This window comes from Bactrocera dorsalis, chromosome 5 (genome assembly GCF_023373825.1).
Source record: "Bactrocera dorsalis isolate Fly_Bdor chromosome 5, ASM2337382v1, whole genome shotgun sequence".
Taxonomy (NCBI): Eukaryota; Metazoa; Arthropoda; class Insecta; order Diptera; family Tephritidae; genus Bactrocera; species Bactrocera dorsalis.
Window position 1 is genome coordinate 60,249,021 of NC_064307.1, and position 19,742 is coordinate 60,268,762.

General features: G+C 29.9%; 1 protein-coding gene across 4 annotated transcripts in view; it reads right to left on the reverse strand.

The window, feature by feature from the left end:
• Nucleotides 1-19,314, reverse strand: part of LOC125778591 (cell death protein hid) — a 44,493-nt gene extending 25,179 nt beyond the window's left edge. For 2 of the 4 annotated variants that reach the window (XM_049456902.1, XM_049456898.1), the window contains exons 1-2: nucleotides 18,808-19,314; nucleotides 16,468-17,227 (exon numbers count right to left, since the gene is read on the reverse strand). In XM_049456902.1, coding sequence (XP_049312859.1) covers nucleotides 16,468-16,666 — 199 coding nt within the window. In that variant the 5' untranslated portion in view covers nucleotides 16,667-17,227; nucleotides 18,808-19,314. Of the gene's footprint in view, nucleotides 1-16,467; nucleotides 17,245-18,683 lie in introns of all 4 variants that reach the window. The other 2 variants (XM_049456900.1, XM_049456899.1) reach the window with 2 other exon arrangements.
• Nucleotides 19,315-19,742: the final 428 nt, after the last annotated feature.

Below are 19,742 nucleotides of genomic sequence, written 5' to 3' on the forward strand. Positions count from 1 at the left end.
CAACAATTAAGAAGTTAATTAAAAAGTCATAAATACTTTATAGGCGTTGGAGCGAAATTGCGTATATGAATATTTGAAACAAAAACAAAAAAAAAAACCATATAAAAACTTAAAAAAAAAATAAAAATATAAAAAAATGTAAAAATAAAAAAAAATATATATATAAAAACTGAAACAGAAATAAACAAGAATAAAATATGTGCGATGGTAAGTGTTCTAATGACCTTAACGTTGAGGGTTATGGAAAAAATAATTGTTGTGATTCTAGAATTTCTTGTAGTTCTTGAGTTTGAGTTTTTGTGTTTAGCACATACGGTATTTCGAGGTTGTTAGCTACAAAGTGGACGTGTGCGGGCTCATAAAAGTACTTTGCTCCTCAACCACCGATATTTATGTTTCTCTAATAAGAGAGTGGGTGGCTTTCTCATCTTAAAATCTATAATATTTATATTACACCATGTTAGATGATTCAAAGATTTGATAGTGATTGGTAGCGTAGAGTCATCAGGAGATATATTTTCACTTGTTTTAGTTGAAATAAAGAGCAGTTTATCAATTTGCGTCAATTTGTAGACAACGCTTTTAATAACAGTGCTATATATTCGAGTAAAACAATGAATATGAAATTTCCTACATAATTTTTGGATAATGAATTAAAACAGATTAAGGTTATGAGGTGTTGGATTATGCAAGCAGTTTAAGGTTTATGGTAACTGCTTTCAAAGATCTTAAATTCGTTTCGCCCGAATGTAGGCAACAATTTTATTTTATTATTTGTTATCGAGAAGTTTAAATGCTGACAGCAATGGTGGAAAATGTATTAAAATTTATATATTTTTGATATAAAAATTATTTTTACCAAAAAATTATTGTATATAATTGTATATATTATTTTTTAAATTTTTTTATATAAAAAAAAACTAAAAATAAATTTTAGTAATTTTTGTATACAATTCATGTTACTTTTCGTTAGTTAGAAATACTTATTTCAAAGTGTTATTAAATATATCAACTTTTTCATTGACTTATTTTCAATACTCCTGAAAGTAGGCTATATTTTTATTTTTTTATTATTGTTTTTTGTTTTTTTAATTTGTTTAGTGTTATTTAATAATCACAAGGCGATCAATAGTTTTTTTTTAGATTTATTTCTTAACTCAATTACTTATAATTTTTTCCATTTATTTAATTAATAGAATAAGTAGTTTTTCATTAATAGAAAGTATTAAGGAATTTTTCCAAAAATTAAAAAAAATATGTTCACGTATATTATTTTGTTATATATTTATTTATTAAATTAATTTTTTCAAGAATTTTAGTATTTTCATCTAATTTTAGTGTTTTGTCTTTACTTTGTGAGTAATCTTTCAAATACAGACCCATCTAGACACATTTATATTATCAGCGCTGCTCGCTACTTTATAAACTTTAATTACACGCGCGGTCATCTATCCACGTCTACGAGTATTTACGCTGCAATTCAATTCATTAATATAAATCATGTCTTATCTGCTGTCCATTAGTCATCCATCCGCGGATCGCCAATGCGGCAAAAAATTGATTGAATGGCGCGCCAAGCGTTGAGCCAAAGAAAACAACTAAATCGTCTACACACAGCAATAATAAAACACAAAGCAATGAAAATAATAAAAAAAATATAAATAATAGAAAAAAATCATCACAAAGCTGAGGAGCTAATTGAATATAATTCACGCTTCGTTTAGATGCGCTCAACGTTATGAGCTACTTTTGCGCGCGCGAAACGTGAGAAGCGCAGCGCCTAGTGCAAGCTTATACCCAGCGGCGGCGAGTGCTGAAGCGCGGTTGTGCGATTGACGCGCTGTTCATTCGTCTAACAGCCAAGCGTCTAGTATATATTGTATATACATATGTATTATGTAGTATATTAAACTGATTGATAGAATTATGAGCAGCGCGCGGCTGCTATCGCTTATGAACGCTTAGTTCGTCTGCTAGTAGGCGATGGTGTTCGTAAGCCGCTTAGCACCTTCATTTTGCGCGCGATAATGCGATTAGTTGCAGCTACCGCAATGCAGTTGCAGTTTAATTTTAGCGTTGATAGATCGATAAGACAAACATACTTATATATACATATACATGCAAGTGTATATTGGATTATAATAAGCACAAACTATTTTCGCATTATCTCCACACATATCTACATATCTTTATGCGTATTGGTAATCATATTTGTAATTATTATTTTTGTCGCAAGGCGCCGATGCGTAACACTGCTATGGGTAAGGTCAAGTTCAAAGCAGTGGCGCTTTCATTACTTCCAGCGCCCACAGACAGCCGATAATCAAAGTCAGCTAGAGGGCTAATCAATTGCATTGTGCTGCAAATTAGTCAGCACGCACATACTTGCGTATATTATTACATTGAATATAAGCATATATAAAAGTAGCAGATATAGTCATTCATACGAGAAGCTTCGCTAATGGTCGCGCAGTTTGTGGTCATGGAGCTTTTTATTAAGTTTATTTTAATTTTTTAAAATAGTATTTTTTTAATATTTGCTAATATTTTCATTATTAATTCTTATATTTAATGTTAAAAAAAGTATTCAATTAAATTTAAAATTTTTTTTTCAAATTTTTTTTTTTAATTTTTTTTCAAAATTTTAAAATTATTATAATTTGACAAAAAACAATATATTTGTTAATTAGAGTTAGAGTGTTAGAGTTTCTAAATTATTTAAATAGCTTTATTTAATATATTTTTTTATTATAATTTTTAACCAATAATTGTTATAATAAAATGTAAAATAAAATATTAAATAAAAAAATTTAAATAATTTTAAAAAAATATTTAAATACATTTATAAAAAATAATTTAAAAAATTTGAAAGCAGTAAATTATTAAAAATAAATTTTAAAATTGAATTTAATTGTTTTTATTGCTTAAAAATATTATAATAAAAAAATTATGAATTGAAAAATTTTAAATAATTTTGATTTTGTTTTTATCTCTATTGAATTTATTTAGCATTATAAATTTTTCACTACAAACTTTTTTAAATTTTATATAAAGTTCATTTTATTTTTAATCAATATTTGTTTTTATTTCCATTATTATTTTTACTTTGTTTTAGAGTATTTAATCAAAAAATAATAAGTTCTGCACAAAGAAATAAAAATGTTTATTTAGCTTTAATACACAAGCTTACATATTTATTTTTTTTTCAATTTATTTGCAAAATACTTCTGCGTTTGGAAAATATTTTGTAACTGTTTCGCAGAAATGTTGAATTAAAATAATAATATTTAGCATAAAAATGTTTCGTTATATAGTTTCCGTTTTAAAATTTTAGATCCAAATCTTTTTTTATAGAATTTCAAAATTTTTCTACAAAGATTCTCAGTGTTGGGAAAATTATCTTTTTTTGTATAATGTAAAAAAAAAAATCTAAAGATCTCAGTTAAAAGAAAAAAATATTATCCCACATAATTTTAGAAAAAATAAATATTTATTAATTTTTTTTAGTATTTTGTAATTATTTCCCAGAATTTCGAATTACAAAATTATTCTTTATTTATAAAAATGTTATGCTGTATAGTTTAGATCACAATTTTAGATCAAAATCGTTTTTTATAGAATTTGAAATTTTTTTTCCAAAGTTCCTCAGTATTGGAAAAAATTATCTTTTTTTGTGAAAAAATAATTTCATAAGAGTTTCAGTTTTGAAAAATAAAATATTTTCACACATAATTTTCGAATAAATATTTAATTTTTTTTTAATAATATTTTTTAACTTTTTTTTCCAGAGTTTTCGTATTACAAAATTTATTTTATTTATAAAAATATTATGTTGCATAGTTTTTGTTTTAACATTATAGATTAAAATCTTCTATTTTTTTATAGAATTTGAAAATTTGTTTATAAAGAATTCTCAGTTTTGGAAAAAAAATAATACATTTTTTGAATAAATATACATTTTTTAAATTTTATTATGATTAGTAAATTACTAATTATGGAAAAGAAACTTTAGCAGCTGAAGAACTTGCCTTCCGCATTTTATTTGCCGCATTATTGCGGTTTATGAGTCAGTGTTTACAACTTAGTGATAACGAACTTGCAGATCTTACAACCAAATATAATACTAACGCTTAGTAATAAACAAGTGGCCACTTGATAGATAAAATAGAGGAAAACAGGGTATGTACCGCTAAATATAGGCCCCACTTGAGATAATACAGTGGAAGCAGATCTTAGAAACTCAGAAAAAAAGTTGTGAAATAATTTCTTCAAATTATTGTAATTTTTATTTAATTAGTGTTGTAATTAATAATTAATTATTGTAATTAACAATTAATTCTTGCAATTACATGTATTATATAACAATGCTTGCATCAAAGTAAAAAGGATGCCACGTTGACTAATTTATGCGCACAACTAAATTTATTCTTTGCACAAATGTTGGTACAGTGCAATCAAAAAGTGTGGAGCAGCGCCCTTGAAACTGCAGAAGAAACATGTGTTGTCTGCTATGCACAACAACAGACTTGCTGATGGGCATATTTGCACACTTAATTACTTATGTACACATTGTTTATATACATATGTATGTAAGGTGTATAAGTGTGTGACATCAATGCCGTGGAATGCCGGTAGTTGCCGCGCTTTTGCTACTTCACGTGCAACTTATAAAAATACCAGTGGCATGTGTCATCAACTTGACTTAGCTACACCAACAATAACAGCAAAAACACCGGCTAGTGGAAGACATTGCACGGGCTGCTTGGTAGACAGTTTGGTTTTGTGCAGTGTTGCCGGCATGTCTACAGTGTGGTTTTTATATATGTACTTGTATTGAAAAGTATACACACCCAACCATATATTCGTAGATACATGTCTGCTTTGAAAAGTGCTCTTAAGTAATTTATTAGCATAACTTTTAAGTGTCATATACATACATACATATGCATACATATGTACATATATATTTAAATGTTTAATGTAACAAAAAGTTTATAACGAAACACCCTTTATAATTGTAATTATGCTGTTAGAAATAACATTTTTTTGCAAAGGAGTTATTTCTCTGAATATAATTTTTAAAGAAAGATTTTATAACGAAATATTTACGATTGAGCTTTTTCGGAGCTTTTTATATTGTATAGGTTTTTCTTTTTGTTGCTATTTTGTATTTTCGTTCATTTCATTTTCGGTATTTGGACCATAAAAATTTACATTAATAAATATTAAATAAAATTAAAAAAAAAGTTAAGTACAAAAAAAAGCTCTAAGATGTCAATAAACTTTTAAGGACTGTTAAAGCTTCTTAAAAGCTTTTCAGTGGCACTATAATCGAAGTAAATTTTGTTGCAATGTCTTTCTTCAAGAATTTAAGAAATATCTGAAATATATGTATGTGAAATATTAATTTAAACTGAAAGCCCAAAGCAAATAAAGCTCACATAAAGTTACAATTTTATATATTTACACAAGTTTTATAAAGAAGTTAGGTGCATATAAGCATAACAACAAAATAAAAGTAAATTTTTAATAATAATTAAGGTGGGCAGAGAAGCTTTTAAGAGCTTTTCAAAACTTATTTGTTGTCTAAATTTATATAGGCTTGGGCAGAAAGTGAACACTTAAGATCGTAAGAAATTAAATTGACGGAAAATTGTAAATTTAAGATAAAAGTCGTGAAAAATTCTTCTAGGGTATCTAGAGCTTTTGCAAAGCTTTTTAGAACGACCATACTAACTGACCTAAAACCAAAACACCTATACTTTAATTATTAGTTTTGTTTAAGAACCAAAGTATTAAAAAAAATAAGAGCTTTAAGCTTTTTCAGAGCTTTTGTACTATATCATGACAACCCTAAATATACTTCACCCCAAAATAATTTTGCTTTTCTATGAAAGTAGTGCATAGAAAGCAAACAAAAAGCCAGATTTCAAATGTTGAACTTTTTGCGGTCAATGTACTCAATTTCGCTTAACCTTGGAGAATTTTAGATAAAATGTTCCGTATAATTTTGTTTCTTTTTTTTAAGAAATTCGTTGCTTTCTACATTTTTATGTTGCGTTTATTTCAAAGCTCTTACCAAGACGGGAGGTCGTAAAATAAAAGCTATTTAAAAAGTGTCTATATTAGCAACAACAATAAAGGGCTATTCACTGTTGCCATCACTGAACAATTAAAGTTGAGGTACAAATTGAAAAATACAAAAAATAGCATTTTTTAAGTCGAGTTGTGTATAAAAGTATGAATGACTGTGGACTAAAAAGGTTTTTTCTATGATAAGTATATATGTATGTATATATATACATTTACTACGTATGTATATATTGCTTTGTTGATACGAAAAGGCATTGCGCAATAAATAGAGAGAATCATAGATATAAGAAAGGGAGCGGAAAGCACGAATGATAACACGGTAACAAGCGCGGCAAAAAGTAATGAATAAACTGCAGGACGACAACAAAAGCACTAACAAATTGCTGTACTTGGTAACAACGCTCACTAGCTCTAAAGTCTCATTATATATATATATATGTATATACTTGCAATATTTATATATTTACTCACAAACATATATACCACTAACTATATATTGCAGCAGTGTTTGCCGGCTTGTTGACTTGCGGCATTTTGTGGCGCAGTCGAATGCAAATTTCACATTATACATGCAAAGCGCAACGAATATGAAGCTGCAACGCCAACAACAAACAGCAAAGAATAAAAAATTGCAAAGTGAACAAAAAATAGCATGATATAATATGCTGCTGCGGCTGCCACCTATGGACTGTAGGCGCAGTTGTTGACGACAGCAGTTGCCAGCCGATGCGATAATAGAAAATGAGGCATAAAATGGAAAGGTATAAAAACAAACCAAGTGAAAAGCAGTATAACTTGAATATAATACAGCGGTAACAAGAGCCGTAGCGGCAGCACCAACGGCAGCAGCGTAGCTCTTCATGTAGAAAATTCAATGGCAATGGCAATGACACAAACCCGCTGCAACAACAATGCGACAAAAGCAACACAAACAACAACACAAAAGCTGCTGGCAAACAAGCGCACAACTGTAGACAGTAACTGTAACAGCCTTTTATGTGGCGCGGCATAAGCGGGCGGCCGAAGTGGAGAGCGCTAGCAACCGGCAGCTTGGCAACAAAAGTTTAACAACAAAGTTGTGTATTTACAAAAGTTACAGCCGTATTGCCATAGGCGTTTTGAGCGCAAGAATATGAAAGGCAAAAAGCTAAAAAAAAAATAAGTGCAAATTTGTTTTGAAAACATTTGCGGCAAGGCCCACTTATCAGCTAACCAGCGGCGCACAGCTGTTTCTAAGCAGCACAGCGCGACCGCCATGTTTGTTGTACGGTTCGTTGCTGACGCGCCCATTTTTCGCCTGGCAAGCAGCCAAAAGCCAGCGCAAAAGCAACGGCAATCAGCAACAACAACATCGACAGCAAGGAGGCAAGAGAAACGGCAATAAGTCAGCGCTCCTTGCTGCTGCACGCCCTGCTTTCGCTCGCCCAGATACACACCCAGCAAGCAACACGACGACCTGTCGACCAGGTTCACGGCCGTTTGCCAAACAGCGCAGACGAAGTTGCTGAGCAAAACAAACCCGGCGAAAATAACGCGCGCGCACACACACGCATGCCAAGCAGCTTTGCAGACTTTTAGGCGCAATTATGGACGCGGCAAAACAGCTGTTGGCAACAGCCAAATGAAAGAAAACGAACGCCCGGCGGATCGATATGCGGGGCGTCGGCTTATGCAGGCGGCGCGCTGGCGAGGTGTGCAATGTTAAGAAAGTGCAAAGCAAAACAAAATACGGTGAAAGCGTGCTTGCACGCCGGAATGTAGGCAGTGAAATTTTAGGTGTAGAGAAAATTTTTTATTATTATTATTTGCTGCCTACTTTTCAGCCGCAAAACGAACGCCTGACAACAGTCAAGCGTCAGGCTTTTGCAGTAGGTGTGCGCTTTTAGGGGTTGAGCGCATGTTGTCGGGTGGCTGGGCCAAATGTATGTGTGAGTGTTTTAGGCGCCCTAACGGCACTGCCCGGTAACAATGCTTGGGATTGCAGGAAAATTTTTACATGATGCCTGTCATCTTTATACATACATGTAGATATACATATATATTTCTTTTAAATGTGTGAATCATTAACACGGAAGCATATATGCTAGGCGCATGTTGAAAGTGCCAGCATCCTTGAAGAACAATGCTGTGTATGAAGAATTGCCCGCGGTGCTTTCTGAGTATGTGTGACTTTGAGTTGAAGTTTCGGTACAGTGTGTATGTGGCACGTACTTACAAATACCGTTATTCACACGCATACTTGTTAAGATTTTTAAGATTTTATGCATACCGCATGTTGGGAGCTTGATAAGTGAGGAAGTAAAGCTTAAAGTCAAGCATTTCTCTGTGAATTAGTAAATGACTTGCAAATTGTGGCAGGGTACGTAATAAATTTGAAGTACCGTTAGCTGAATTGGGCGCTAACTAGTAGTTGAGTTGGTGTAGTAGCGTGGAACAAAAGAGGAGTCTACATATAGGTGCGAATGTATTTCTTTGTTTTCCTATAAAACTCAGAAGTTATGGGTGAGGATTAAGGGCGCTATGACGGATGTGGGAAACTTGCTTCCTGCTTCGAAAATTAGAGAGAAAATGTTAAAATTGGTCTCGAAATTATGTATTTGTTAAAAAAAAAACTCTTCAGAAATTAAGTGACGTTCTTTACCTTAGGGCTCACTAAGAATCTAACTCAAGGAGAGGTGGGAAGATCCTACTCAAGTTTATATGTAACTCAGGAGTCACTGCGAACCCAACTTAAGAAGAGATACGAAGATCTTACACAGCTTATATGAAATATTGCTCAATTTGTAGCATCAACTGAATATGGAGCATCATGAGACACTCTATGGCTATTATCATATGAGGATTTGTGTCGGTTTTCTGGAAGTCACTTAAAAGTTCATAACAAGTACAGAACTCTAGCATAAGGACTAAATGGTTGAAAAGTTGAGGATATGCAGTCAAAATAAGGTCTCTCAAATAAAAGCTTATAAAGTTCTTAAATTTTACTTAAAAATATGTCAGCATGGATAGCATTTTAACGGCTCAAAATGAGAGCTTTAATCAGCTGATTGTATAATTAACTTTATGCGTTAGGTCCATACTTCCACAAATAACCTTGGGTCTTATCCGAAGCCTAGTATTTAAGCTCAAAAATTATAAAGTTGTGGCATGGTTGGTATGCCGTGATGCGTCATCTAGGTAAACAGAAGGAGAGAGAGCGCGAAACTGGTAGCGAAGAACACATAAAATAACGAACGATACACAAGGGAATACCAAATGATAAATAAATATATTTGAGACTGTGGTTTCTGGCGGGAAAGCCCAAAATATATATAGTTGCTAGGTAAAAAACAAGCAATAACAAAACAAACAACAAGGTGTTAAGAGCAATAATAAAATGAGAGAAACTAAAAAAAGAGCAATGAAATCGCAATTCTACAAAAAATTATAATACAAAAGTCAAAAACATGTAAAAAGGGTTGTTTCCAACAGGCCTAAATATTACCCGGTAGAAGCTGATAAAAACATACAAAAACAGAGAGGAGCAAAAAGTTGGGATACCAGCAATGTGAGAGTGATGCACAAAACATTTAAGCTGAGTTATGAATATGGCCACCAAAGCCTATTAGAGATAAAAATTGTGGAGCAAAGCCACCAGTTGAGAGTGAGAAAGAAACAAACAAAGCAGACAAGCTGGTGAGTAAAAGGAAAGAAAAAAGGCAGAGTTAGGGATGAATATGCTTAGCTGTGTACAAGTATTTGCTGGAATTGCTCGAGCGAGGGAATGTAGGGATTATGTTGGTGAAACACAATGGTAGGTGGCAGCTGTAACCACCCTTGTGCATTCTCAGTTTGTGTTAGTATATGTGTGTATGTGCTGTATGTTCTGCTTTTGTATGCGTATGCATTTTGTTTCAACTCCCCGACGATGGGTGGAGCCTTTGGTGGTTTGATAGGTGTTTGCTTTATTTCTATTTTTATGTATGCTAGCCTTTTTTGTTGGTGGTGTTGACTTTGATGACTCAGCATTGCTAGCAGCGGGCGTGGAAATATATGTATTTATTTGTGCATATAATTTATATGGGCATATGTGTGTGCTTAGTAGGTGCTTGGGCTTTAAGGCAGGCTGCAGGTATCTAAAATTGAAAAATATGTGAATTTATATTTTGAAATGATTTTCTAATATTCCTCAAAACCATCAAAAATTGCATTCTATAACACTATAGATATTTAAAAATGAAAAAGTGTGTGTATAGATATTTTTAAAAAATTTTCTTTTCGTAAAAGTTTTCGAAAACATGACTGATTTTAATCAAAGCCCTAAAAAAATTCAGTAAAGTACAATTTAACAATATTTCTTGAATTCAAAGATAGTGACAATTTATATTCAAAGCTACTTTGTTTATCTAAAACCTTCATTTTCAATTACCCATACATATGTATGGAGAAGTAAATTTACTAATTTGAGCTCGACATGACGTATGAGCAACATTGACTTCAAGATGACTTGAAAAAAATCATGATTTAGAAAACTTACTTACTACTTACTTATATAAATACTATCAAAAAAGTACTAAGAATAAATATTTCTGGTTTAAAATAGATTGCTTCAAATATTTGCCTGCTAATACAAAGCCGTTCGAGTTAAAAAACATCTTATAAGTGCCTTAACTAAGTGTGACCTAACTCAAAAATTATTTTTTTGACTAAACATTAAAAACTATTAAATAAGAAAGACATTTTCAACCAAATATTCTTCTAAACCCTTCCATCTGTTAGAGTAAAACGTTTGGTTTTTATAAAGTTGCTCAAAAACTTCAATCCACTTTATATCCTGCGATCAATACCCAACCTACCTCATGTAAAACCTTCAAAAGTCACATAAACTGCACACCTACATGGCGACAAGCGCAAAGTTTTTATTTTTTTTATTTTTTCTTCTATATTTCTGTAAGCTCCGCTTAGCTGGTTTGCAAACAATCGTAGTAAAAGAACCCGTTTATCCAGTTTCAGTTTGCATGCAGTTGCAGAGCTTCCTCTTCCACAAGCATTTCTACTATGTGGTGTTGCTGTGATTTTTTTAAGCGCAAATTTATAAGCGTTTGTTGTAGTTGTTGTGGTTTTTTTACTTTTCTATACTGTTTTTTAGTTTTTTTTTGCTTAGTTTTTTTTTTTATATCGAATGCAGTTTAAGCGGCAGCTCAGCAACCAGTTATGTTGTCTGTTGAGTTCTTTGGCTTTTGAGTGCTTTATGTATGTAAGTATGTATGTGCATGTGCTTGGAGATAACTAATGTGGCTATAACAGCGACAAGAGCAGCGATCGCGTGCGCGTTTTGCATATATGAACTATTTGTAGTTGAAGTTTTTATATTATTATTTCAGAACCAGCTGTAGGTTATGAGTTGAGGCGGTTATAAAAAATGTTAGGTTTGGAATTAATCAAAAAAATAATATTTTTGTTTAAGACAATATTTAAATTTTTTTAAATTATTTTAAGTTTAAATTTTTTTTTTTTGTTTTTATTTTTTAATTTTTTTTAAATATTTTTTTTTTAATTTCTCAAAGTTGTTTTTTAATTTTCAAAAATTACAATTGTTTATTAAAAAATTTTTTGTTTTTGGTTTTTAATATCTTTTTTATGTTTTCTCCTTTTTGTGCCTGGTTTTCATAACTTTATTTAAATATTAATGCCTGAAACCTTCCACCCAATTCCTTATGCACAACAGTCCAAAGTAGTGAACAAAAAACAAGGGCGTGCCAAGTCAACATCATTAGCTGTAGCCGCACTAACGTGCAACAAGTTCAGCCACGCGCAGTTAACGTCAATTTTATGCTACAGCTCAAATATAGCATATATGCACATAAGCACACAACAAGCCCATAAGTATGCGCATATTACAGCATAAATATGCGCCTGCGCGCAATTGCATTGACTCGATCGCCTGAAGTTTTACTTATGAGTCGGTGTGGCACGCGCCAAACTGGATTTCGTGTTTTCTGTGGCATTATTGTGTTACCGTTTTTTGTGCCTTTTCAATTATCGTTCAGTTTTTATGCTTTTTGCTTTCATTTTGTATTGTTGTTTTGACTTCTTTTTTTATTTTAGTTTGTTTTCTTATTTTTGTTTTTCTTTTTTTTATTTTATATTTCTTTATTGAAATTATTCACATGCAAAGCACGGGTGTGGTAATAAATGTCTAAATAAGCAGTATCTCGTTACCGTTTGTGGCAGCAGCAGACATTTGGGGCGTTTGCTGTGGCCGAAATAATGCCAAAACGCTGGTCACTTGGTCAAGCGGACAGCAAAATTGGGCGTGTTTCTTATGCATTTTATGCAGGCATTTGAGTTTATTGCATTTATTTATTATATTCATTGTTTATTGTTGTAAAAATTTGTTTTCGAAGTTTTTTGAATTTAATGCAATTAATGTAAAACCTGTCTTTAGTAGTTCGAAAAATAAAAAATAATAATTGTTAGAAAAACAAACAAAATTTTTGAAAATTAAAAGTACAAAAGATAATGTATGAAAACATATGTATATAAAAAATTGTACATAAAAAATATTCACATAACAAAAAAATTTAAAAAATTATACTATTTAATATATCAAATAAATTATATTTAATAAAAAGTATTAATAGAGAGATTTTTAATTAAATATTTAAAATTTTAATAAAAAAAATAAGAAATTGTTGGTAAATATTAATTATTATTTTTTAAACAGAAATTAGTAGAAAAATTTTTAATAAAATAACATTCAATATATATATAAAAAAATTGTTATTAAATATTTAAAATAACAAAAATAAAAATTAAAATAAAGTAGTATAATATCATTTTCTAGCTAAAATTAAAATTAAAATTAATTTAATTTTATAATTAAGTTAATTAAATTTAATTAAACAATTTTAATTTTAAATTTTATAAATTGATTTTATTTAATTTTTAATTTAAAACTGCTTAATTAAATTTAATTAACTTAACTATAAAATTAAAATTGTTTCATTAAATTTAATTAACTTAATTATAAAATTAATTTTTTTAAATTAAATTTAATTAATTAAAAAAATTAAATTTTAAAATTAAACACAAAAAATTTTAGCTAGAAAAGGATATACTAAATTAAATCAATTTATGAAATTTAATTAAAAAATTTAAAAATTAAATTATTTATTAAAAAATATATATTTACTATTAGAACACAAAAATTTAAACTGTAATAATTATAATTCTTTTAATTTTACATTAGAGTTATAAAATTAATTTATTAAATTTTCAACACTTTGTAAATTAAAAGTTTTCTTATATTTTTTACTTACTTAATTCTTTATAGATTTTTTATTAATTATTATTAATTTTTGGAATTATTTAATTTAAATTGCGACATTGTGAAACTGAAAATGTCATAGTTATTTTGTTATATCAATTTTTTATAAAATGTATTTAAATATTTATAAATATTGTTATTATTAAAGCTTTCTAATCAGACCTTTGACTTATTATTATGAATAAATTAATGACTGCTCAAATATAGGTACATATATGCTAGTATATATACTTTTATATATGTATTTTACTTTATTGTACTTTTACGGTTTATTGACCGTTTGACAGTTGAAAGCATTTCAACGCCCAGCTGACCAACCCACTCCGTTAAATTGCTTATAAGCGGCTAATAGCCGCGAGTTGGCTTATTTGCATTTAAACACACATGCTGAGGTATATAAATAATATATACATATATACATAATATTATGCCGAAATAAGTTTTATATTTTTTTATGCAATATCAGCCGTTGCGGCCTGGTTTCGCGTCTTGTGATTATGATTTGGGTACGAATATACTGAGATTGTCAGATGTTGTCATACATATAACGGTGGTTATGCAAATATATACTATGTACATACATATATATTTTGGCACCAACAAAAATTAAAAAAAAAAAATTTTCTTTTTCACAAATCCATAAAAAATTAATTATAACTGCAAATTTAGCTATAATTGAAATTCTGTGACTAAAAGTTATCTAATTTTTTACGATTTTACGACGTCCCCAAGGCCGAGTTTATAAAGGAAATTTCCATATAAACTCAAGTGTTTCTAGCACTTCATTTAGCTTTCATGCTATAATGCACCTTTGCATTAAACTTTAATCCATTTAATTGTGCTGTATTTGCCTTAATTTATAGCAACGTGACAGTGTTTCAATAAAATCGGCAATAAAGCCAAGCACTCAAGCACTTCAAATATTGCCATTGTTTTACACTTCACATCACACACAAACATACATATTACATATGTACACATGTACAGACTGCAGAAGTTATTATTTACCTTTCGATTGTCGACTACTTGATTGCTGCATTGTAACTACTCATAACAATAACAATAAAGCAATAAGTGGCAATGACTCATTGATTTATTTCTTATGGCCGAGCGATGCTTACTATTGTTTAATTATTTACTTTAACGATTTGTTACATATGAATGAGAAATATACATTAGTACATATGTATGTAGCTATCCTTAATATCTCATACTGTTAATATTTACTTAGTTCAAGTGATTGGTGGCAATATTTGCAATCTTGCTCCGTGAATTAATTCAAGGACTCTTATATCTTGAGGAAAAAGTATGATTTATATCTGGTTAAATAGACATATATTACATTTGTATGGAAAAATCTACCTATAATTCAAAAATATAGGTAAAATAAAGCTCCATCATTCTAAAAGTATGCAATATATTACCTGAGCTTTTGTATTGTTGCATATTTTTGGGCTATAAGCGGTTATTTTCGCGAGTATTTGCTGTTAGAGGATTGTTAATGAAAAAAATATGAGCAGTTAGTCATAATTTAAAAAATAACAATTTTTTTCCTTTTTTAGTTAATAGTATTGAAGAAACTGCTAAACAAAAATTAAACTTTCCTGTTTTAAAGCTACTAAAGATTATTTACTGGAAAGTCCTGGAAGAAAGAAATTTAATCATAGATTTATCTTTCGCAACAGAAGATATCAACGAACTTATGGTATGAGCGCGTAAAAGTATGCAATGTTTATAAAAATACGTTGCATATCTTAAGGCGACACAATTCCATATTGGAAAATGAAGGAAAACTCAACAGAGCTTATGACAAGAAAAGATAAGCTTTCTGCAATATATGCAAAATAAATCAAGTGATATTAGTATTAATAAGATTTAGACATTTATATAAAAATATTTTGAGTTCTAAAAATTTAGTAAAATTAACAAGTTTTTGCATATTTTGCGTTCATAATTTAGGTACTTCTGGTTCACAGCCTAAAAGTATGCTAAAGACGTTCAAAAGTAAATTTATATATAACGATTCTAGAAACATCATTATGTTTAACAGCCTGAAAGCATGCTAAAGGGTTCTAGAATTGCACAAAGTATGTTAAGTGGCTCTTGAAAATTAATGTCTTTCCGATTTTTGTTACTAAATTTCAGATATTTTTATTAACGCCTAAAAATATGCTAAAAGCGCTTAAGTATAAATATTTTAATATCGATTTTAAAACAACCTTATGTTGGACAGTCTAAATCTATGCTGATGGCTGTTAAAATATAAATGTTTTTTTAAGGTTTCTCTCTTTAAACTTGAGCATTCTTTTGCACTTCGGCATATTTCTGAAAGCCTCACTCCAACATGTAGACTATTATTAAGGTGTAGTTTCCAAACATTATGCTAAATGGTAAAGATGCACTAATTTAAGGCTTACTGCTCGGTAACTAGGGTGCAGAAAAACGACTATATCATTGTACTATTTCAACACTGGTTTTTTCGGGCAAATCGGATATTCTGAATTTCTCGGAAAAGTCCTTCTATCGACTCCTATCTGATTATATATATGCCGACAAATGGAAATTCTGAAATTCTAGGAATTGCAATTGAATATAGTTTAGTCTGGCTTTGACCTTTTTGCAACACCTTCATCACAGTTGTGTGCAAGCTTATGTAAAAAGGAAAATTCCATAATAAATTTTCTAAATACAACGCATCAGTTATTATTTATGCCGTAAAGGGGTTGACAGCAATTATTTCAACCAAATGTGATATAAGAACAATTGTTTTGAGTAATGGTAAATTTGAAAGAAAAATCGATAAAAAATGATGACACACCCACCCAGTAGGCAATTTTTTGCATACATGCAGAAATATAAATATTTAGACATATTATTTATTTGGGGTTAAATATTCATATATAGTATACATATTATGCGCAAATATTTTATATTTTACAACAATAATATGTAATGGCAAAAGTAAAATACAAGTAATACCTCAATTTCATAAAGAATGTTTCATTTTAATATAGAAGTAAATATGATACATACATGTGAAATAAAAGGAAATAAATGCAACTTACTCATATACTGGTAGAAGGCCATCATAAAATGCGGCGGCAGCGGACTCTGCATGGGCGTTTGTGTAGCCGATGTGGTTGTGTTGGGCGATTGTGATGTCGACGAAGCAGCGCTGCCGCTGCCCGCACTGCCGTGACCGCCACTCGATGACGATGCAGAGTCATCGCCGCCGCCCTCGGGCATATAAAAGACAACAGCCATCGTTTCAGTTTTTGTGATTTAATTTCGTGTTTTTGTTTTGTTTTTTATTTCCCTGATTTTTGCTGCACGCTTTTGCGGCTGAGTGTTTTTTCTTTTATTTCTGTGGTTGTGAGTTTGTTTGCTATTATTGCTTCTTTTCTCTCTTCACGCTTTGTTGTTACTGTTGCTTTTGCATAAGTGCGCACACACACCTGCTGCTGCTGCTGTTCGGCGTACCTGCGCAGCAATGTGGGCGGCAGTGTGGGGATCGCGTTCGCACAGGTTTATTCTTGCGCGCAACAGAATTGTCTCTTACAGTTAGTTATATTTGCAATTTAGTTTTTGTTGTGAAGTTATGTTGCGTTTTCAATGTTTCGATGTTTTATGATTTTTTATAATTTTTCTTAGCACTTTTTGTTTTTTATTTTGATAATTTGTATAATTCAGCACTTTTTTTAATACTTGTCTGCAATCGAAATGATTTTCACCGTTCTCACGCTTTATGGCAAATTGTTTGAAATTGTTGCGTGCAGTTGTGAAATTCCTTTTGCTCTCAAACTTGAACTCAAAAAGTTATTTTTACTGTAAAATTTCATAAACTTTAAATTAATAAATTACTTTTTATTTGTTGCTTATAAGTGCGTTAAAAAATAATAATTTTTTCTATGAATTGGCAAAAAATTAACTCTTAAAAATGTTAAAATAATAAATAAAATTGTGAGAAAAATTGTTAAATTGAATGAAATAATTTTTGAAATATCAAATATATATTTTTATTAAAAATCAACGCAACATTTTTCGTCATTTTCTTCAAACATTTTTTCTAAATTTCGGTTATGAAAAGTTTAGCGAAATAAAAGGAATTATTTTTGACTTTGTGTATTTTTTTTAATTTTCCAAAATTTTAATGAAGCAAATATTATTAAAATTAAAGTTATATCTATAACATTTTTGGATTAATGTTATATAAAAATAGCACCTCATATTTTTAAACAAACCATATTTTTCTAAAGAAATTTTCGGTTTTTTTGCGATTTACTACCCAAATTGAAATATTTACAATATTAAAAGAAATTAAATTACTTTAAATGTTAAAAAGATTTTAAATAAATATTTTTAAAAATCCGTTTTTAATTTATGGTTGCTGTAATTTAATCAGATGCAGGTTTAATAAAAGCATTATTTCTTTAAAAACATATTAAAAACATTATTTGCTATTTTAAATATTTTTTTATAAAAAAAAAAAAAATTTTTAAGGAAAAAAAATTATTTTTATTTTTTAAGGAAAGAAAATTATTTTTATTTTTTATTGAAAAAAAAAATAATTATTATTATTGAAAAAAAAAAACAATTTTTATTTATGATTTTTTTTTCTTCTTAATTAATTTTTTTTCATAATTTAAGTTATGAAATGTTAAAACAAAATTTTAAAACTCAATATTTTTTAGTTTATGGCATGTTTTTTATACACTTTTTAAATTTTATTTAATATTTAAGTTAGTTGAGGATTGAAAATCAAAATTTTAACTTTAAATCAAATGTTGTTATTATATTTCTTTTAAAATAATATTTTTTTAAGGAAAATTTCAAATGTAAACTGTATTATTATTTTATATTTTTGTTATTATATTTTTCATATTGCAAACAAAATTAAAACAATAATTTTCAATTTTAGAACTAATCATTTTTAGAAATTATTATATTTAGTAATAATTTTCTATTTGCATATTTATGCTTCAGGTTTACAAAAACAAAATTTTTGTTTAGCACAGTTTTTTCATATAATAAAACAGATTTCAAAATATTATGTTACACAATTGTAAGCAAAAAAAAAATATTTAATTATTTCTTTGAATTTTTGTCAATAAATTTTTATTTTTTTTTATATTATAAATAAAAAAAATATTTAATATTTTCTGTGAATGTTTGTCAATCATTTTTTATTTGTTTTTTAAATAATAATTTTTTTTTTGTCTTCATTTCTGCTTAGTTTCAGTTTTCACAAATTCAAAACACAGCCACTTTTCATATTTCTCACCAAGTATTTAAAAAAATTTCGTCATAAAATGTAAACTAATATCTTTTACAGTTTGTGTTTTTATTATTTTTGCACTTTTAATTTTTAAATATATTCCTTAATTTTATTTCGCTATTAGACTTACAATTTTCACAGCACTTTGTTGATATTTTTCGTTTTTTATATTTTCAGATTTGCTGCAACAGGCAAATTTCACACTTAAAAAGTTTTAGTCACTTACAAATCGTTTTGTTTACAATTTTTTCGAACATTACGAAATTCGAAAAATTTTTTAAACAATAATTTTTAACGGTTTTTGTTATTACGTTCAATTAACTGGAAGTATTTAGCACGTTTTCAATTGGTTTTGTGTTACTTATTACTTTTTTAATGTTATTGTTGTTTTGGCACTAATCAACTTTTGCAAGTTCGCGTCTATTTGCTGAAGCACACGCACATACGAACACACACACACACCCACGCGAGCGTACGTCTGCACTGTGAATTGTCGTTTGGTGTTGCGTTGTTGGGTTGGCGTTTTGGCGTACAGCAGAGTGTTCCCAAAAAACAAAACCAGCGTTAAAGTGTTAACCACCAACCAACAAACACGTCTTACTTGCTTCGTTGTTCTCAATCAACTGTGCTTCTGTTTTAGTCGGCGCGCAGTGTAGGTTCTGCCACCTCCTCCTAGCGGCGGCGAAGCGGCGACGTTGACGTCGTCAACTACTCACAGACACACGAGCAAATCTGACCGACGGCATTTGTCACTCATACCAATGCAGACAGTCAGAACGCTCGAAAAACACCAGCTATTCAGTCAGAAGCAGGCAGGCAGCCAGTCAGCCAGCCAGCGAGCTGGTGAACCAACGCAGCCAGCAACAACGACAACAATTAGCGAGTGCACAGAGTCAGTGTAATAACAACAACACACTGACGCAGCAGCAACATATACCAACAACAACAATAATGAGAGATGCAGGCAACAGCACGACAGCGCAATCATAATGCAGCTGAGAGTAACAACAACAGCGGGGAGTCGAGCGCGCGCAACAACAATGCGAGCCGATTTGAAGCAAAAAA